The sequence below is a fragment of the Camelina sativa genome, chromosome 15 (genome assembly GCF_000633955.1).
Source record: "Camelina sativa cultivar DH55 chromosome 15, Cs, whole genome shotgun sequence".
NCBI lineage: Eukaryota > Viridiplantae > Streptophyta > Magnoliopsida > Brassicales > Brassicaceae > Camelina > Camelina sativa.
The window spans coordinates 17,510,598-17,515,703 of NC_025699.1; the positions used below are offsets into that span (position 1 = coordinate 17,510,598).

At 36.8% G+C, this 5,106-nt stretch overlaps 2 protein-coding genes across 2 annotated transcripts in view; both read right to left on the reverse strand.

Moving 5' to 3' along the window:
- On the reverse strand, positions 7-2,919 carry LOC104747064 (putative G3BP-like protein). Its single transcript, XM_010468633.2, has 10 exons — positions 2,738-2,919; positions 2,303-2,373; positions 2,057-2,194; positions 1,634-1,922; positions 1,257-1,519; positions 963-1,140; positions 752-873; positions 605-664; positions 458-521; positions 7-381 (listed from the first exon to the last, which is right to left on the reverse strand). Exons 2-10 carry the CDS (start codon positions 2,354-2,356, stop codon positions 80-82), a joined length of 1,470 nt encoding a protein of 489 aa, XP_010466935.1. The 5' UTR covers positions 2,357-2,373; positions 2,738-2,919; the 3' UTR covers positions 7-79.
- The window catches only part of LOC104747065 (putative ER lumen protein-retaining receptor C28H8.4), a 3,130-nt gene continuing 1,635 nt past the window's right edge, over positions 3,612-5,106 (reverse strand). Inside the window, exons 2-6 of the mRNA XM_010468634.2 lie at positions 4,750-4,949; positions 4,513-4,653; positions 4,081-4,161; positions 3,871-3,998; positions 3,612-3,770 (exon numbers count right to left, since the gene is read on the reverse strand). Coding sequence (XP_010466936.1) covers positions 3,731-3,770; positions 3,871-3,998; positions 4,081-4,161; positions 4,513-4,653; positions 4,750-4,949 — 590 coding nt within the window. The 3' untranslated portion in view covers positions 3,612-3,730. The remainder of the gene's footprint in view (positions 3,771-3,870; positions 3,999-4,080; positions 4,162-4,512; positions 4,654-4,749; positions 4,950-5,106) is intronic.

Below are 5,106 nucleotides of genomic sequence, written 5' to 3' on the forward strand. Positions count from 1 at the left end.
TTTTTTTTTTTTTTTTGTTGCCATAGATCTACGCCTAAACTCTCTAAAACCAATGGGGCTTCTTGTTTCAAAAGCACATTTACGCAGTAACAGACACATGAGGAGCATCATCCACGGGTTTAGTAGCTCTATTAGCATCAATTCCACCACCACCGCGTCTTACACGTCCGTTGTTACCATTGGCCCTCGGGAACCCACCATTGTCACCATTTGCTCGGTTTCCATAACCTCCTCTATTGTTTCCCCTGTTATTATTACCATACCCGTTGAAATCAGTCCGGCTATATCCCCCTCTTCCACCTCCAAAGCTCCCACGACCCCTTCCCCCTTCGTTTCTGTAACCTGTGTTTACACCAAACGACGAACGTCCTCTATAGTTCCCTGTTTCAAGAATGAATGGTAAATAAATGTCTTAAGATCCTGAGACTTCATTTCACAATATTTTAAGTTAACTTGCCTCTTGCAGTAGATCGCTTTTCCTCCACAACTACTTTGTGCCCATTGAGTATGACAGGTGATGCCTGTTGGCAAATCCCATAACAGTTAGTTAGCCTAGAATGTTCAGGGCTTTGAAAAGTTCCGAAGTAATACCGTTGATTCTTACCTCAATAGCGCTTTGCATGGAACTTGCAGATTCAAACTCAACAAAACCAAAACAGAATCCCTGTAACGCACAATACTCAAAGAATAAATACTCTGCACATTACTAACTATTAGAACTGTTACGAAATATTAAAATGGACTCTTTTACCTTCTGGCTTCTCACTTGAATTCCATTGGTCCTAATGAGTCCAAATTTCTGGAACTCGTTCTCAAGCAAGGCTGGTGTTGCGTCAAGGGGCAAGCCCTTTAGATAGATGGATGGACCTAGAGCTGTTACAGAGTCAAGAAATGAGAAAATTTTGCAGCTGAGCATGCTTACCATTAAGAAGTAAAATACATGGCCAGAAAGACGCATTTACCTCTTTCATTATCTTGATCATTTTCATTCACAGCTACATTTGCTCCCGAATCTGATTTTTCAGACAATGGTGTTGGTAGAGGGATATGAATTGCTTGCTCTTCTTGTTTCTTTGGTTCCGCCTTTGTTGGGGTTCTCGAAGCAGACATTGGTGCAGTATTCTCTTTCATAACCTTCACCTACATATCATGATTACAAACACAAATGACATCAAATCATGAGGGGTAGAGAAGCCAAAAATCACATCAGCTTGACCAAGAAGAGATATTTAACAACCCAAATTTATGTTTCTTACAATGGATGCATATGATCTCTTTGGAACTTCGCCAGTCCTAGAATCAGATTCTCCATCCTTCTGCACTTCAATAGGAGCTTCATGAACCATTTCAGGCGCCGGAGCTTCTTCTGTAGCTGCTACTTGTTCATCTTCAGAGGGAGTGAACACTTCAGGCCCATTAATGCTTTTGGACAACACCTCAGTTTGCTTAACAGCATGGTTCTCTTGGACATATTTCTCCTGAACAAGCTCATTCGGAATGTCTTTCACAGCAGCTGTGTCTAAGGCACAAGAACATTTACAAGCTTACAAAAACCATAGTCCCATTTAAAAAAAAACAACTTAGAATTTATTGATTTGCAGGAGGACAATACAAAAAGATAGATTCAACTCACCCTGGTAAGTGTTGACAGGAACTTGGATGTTGTTCACTGGAATCTGATTTGCATGTAGGATAGCGGCTTCATCAATGTATCGGAATATATCATTCAAGACAAAGTATCCAGTCTCTTGTGGAGCAAGAAAGAAGGTCTGACTAAACGTCCTCCTGACACAGTCTTTTCCCGTCAAATACCCAGTCACCAATACAAGAACACCACCGCCATAAGATTCTTGTGTGTCCACAGTTGCAATCTCAGCACTGATTACACCATAACAAAGTGCCATTATCTTCTTGTCAATAGCCTGCCCAAGATATAAATGCATACTCAGCACAATTTCAATAGAACTTTGGTAACAATTAATGTTTCCACAAGGTTGCCAAAAAACACATTTGGTTTCAAGAAATGCAAAGAAAGAGCCAAATACAGTATACTCACTTGCAAGGTAGAAGTGATGCTCATAATACCATTCTCTTCAGGACGGCCTAACTTGCTAATCTCCTGGTAAAATCTGTGAACATGCTCAGGAGATTGATGCAGTATGTGATAATACTGATGCACAAATGCATTCCCAACCTATAAACACACACAAAAACAACAATGTACTATTAGGTAACTGAAACATTCATAAAAAACAACACAAGGTAACACAATTTGCATCTGCTAAAAAAAACTAAATCATACGATATCTGGAGTACAAGCAGGTGCTGGAACTTGCGGTGCCCCTAACATCGCCATAGCCTACTTTTTTCCCCCTGCAATCAAAATCAAAATCAAAATCAAAATCACCACCTTATAAATCAGTAACTCCACTTCAATCTCATCTTCTAAAGACGCAAAACAAACACTGATACAAGAGAGATCTCTGATCTAGATACAAAATTCAATTAAGATCCACATCGTCTTTGTTATCAGCTCACTACAATTGGGGCTTAACCATTAAATGCGAAGATACAAAGCAAAGCAAAGCACAAATCCGAGTAACAAAGAACCGATCTAAGAACTAAAACAGTATAGAATCAAATCGATCAAGTAAAAGAACAGAGTGGAGAAGTACGACACTGCTCGGAGAAGTTTCCGGTGAAGAAACAGAAGGCCAGAGACGGAAATAGAGTTTACCTTGAAGAAAAAAAAAACTGACGATTAACCGGAAAAAATCGAGCGAGGATCTTCTTGTTCGCTTCTCTCTCTCACCGAGGAAGCTCGCTTGGCTATGGCGCTCAACTTAGGGTTTTACAGCTGAATCTAAAACGAGAGAGAGAGAGAGCGACGTGAGAACAAAAAAAAAGCTGTAGAAAAAAATAAAAAAGTGGCTTTTGTAGAGTTTATGTATTTTGTTAGTTTGTACTTTGGCTACTTGTGCGTAGTATCAGATAATTCTTCTTCTCTCCATGATTTTTTCTTTTTCTTTTTCTTTTGGGGTTCATTTTTAAGTTAAAGTAAGAAAAAAATATATCTTAAAATTAACTTGATTAATTAGTAGTACCTCGATAATAAATTAATAAATATTTTAATCCTAAATCAGATTTCAGGATATCTATATATATAGATATAAATATATATATATATATATATATATATATATATTGATAAATTAATAATATATTATAGTTTTGATATTCTTTTGTTGAGATTTAAAAAAAATAAAAATAATAGAGGGTTTACTGTATTTTTGTATTTTGTTAAAATATTTGAAATTTTGCAAAATAAATGCATACATATTCAATTTTTTAAACTGGTTTTTCTTTTGTTTTGACGAGGTTAAATCATTTTTTTTGCTTTCTTTTTGTTGTTGTTGTTGTTGTTGTTGTTGTCAAAGATCATTAATCTGGTGGTTAAAACGTCGTTGTACAATCTCAACTAATATTCGACTTTACACTCCACTCTTCACAAATGTGAGTAAAAGATAGTTTTGAAAGAAAATACCATTTTGGTGTACTCCCATCTCCATGATTAACTTATCTAAAAGATTCTTAAAAAAAAAAGCATGAAATGGAAGAAAGAAACCTTTCTAGATTATTTTCTTGAGCATCTACTTTGGTTTAGAAGGTAAGCTTAAGTTGAAAAATAAAACCAAACAAAATGTTTTCTGTTCATTTGTAAGTTATATATCTAAACCGGCATCTTCAGTACAAGCTGACCTTCCATAACACTGCAAACATATAATAATAAAGAGTATATTAAGATCCACATCAAGGAAAGGACATTGCCAAAGACGACTTTGATAGTTTTTGCGTGATCGAATCGATTACCTTTTGACATAGTAGTAGCAGAAGTCGGCAAGGATGAAGGTTTGAACGAGCTCGGCTATTAGAGCTGCCGGGAACCAAAAGTAACCAGCTCCAATCAGCCATAGGTAATGTCCTCGAGTCTCAAACACCTACATTTTTCAGACCACATTAGTCTCTCTAGAAACTTCACGGAAGCTTAATGATTTCTTAAGGAAAAAAAAAGAACTTTACCTGGATAAGCCAATGAGCGCATGCCAAGAATCTAGCGATTCCTAAAGCGAACACGTAATGAGCTGTGAAAGGCTCTATGATCTGAAATGATTGTTCGAGAAAATGTTAAGCTTGATGTTTGTATAAACGGATAAGTTTTGGAAGTTGGAACTAAATCCTGAGAGACTTGTAGAAAACAAGATTTTGTTACCACTTAAAATGTCTACATTGGCCTAAGTCTAGACTAATCCGAGGCTTGCAAGAAACCAAATTTTCTTGCCACTTAAAACGTCTACATTGCCCAACATAGAAGTGAAGTGAGTGTGACTCGATCTATCAACCAACGTGACGAAGTTAATACTCAGCCAAAAGACCAATATAATTGGTTAAACTGCTACCTATACATTGACAAAAACAATCAAATCATACATAGATATGTCAAAAGCATCTGACCTGTGCATTTTGCATCAATCGAAGCTGAGGCAGAACAGAGACAGATTCTGTGTAAACGCAAAACGCCCACAAGATACGGTGGATGTAAGGATAACTCGTACTCGGGTGAATAATTAACGCAAGGATAGCCGATGGTACTAGCTGGTAGGCACACATTAAAAGCGATATATTACAAAATCATCTAGAGAGAATCGAATAACAAACAACATTTTCACACTCTTTAAATCAAAGCATTACCACATAGTAATTGTGGCAAGTGTCGAGAGTCTTGATGTAAGATGCTTTCAGCTTGTATCGAATCATATAAATGACCCATAACGTCGAAGCCAAGGTGGCGAAATCGAGTACTGTATGGATATCACCTTCGAAGTTTATGCTACATATCAATCTCACAGCAAGAAATATTGCTGTCACTTCTTGAGACTTTAAAGAAAGACCTAATTAATCACAATTTTGTTATCAGCCAAAATCAATACGAGCTTATAAGATTCCACAACATTATTGACACAATATAAACATAAATGTTCACTAGCCAAACCAAAAAAAAGCTTATAAGATTCCACAACATTGTGACAATATAAATGACATAGACTC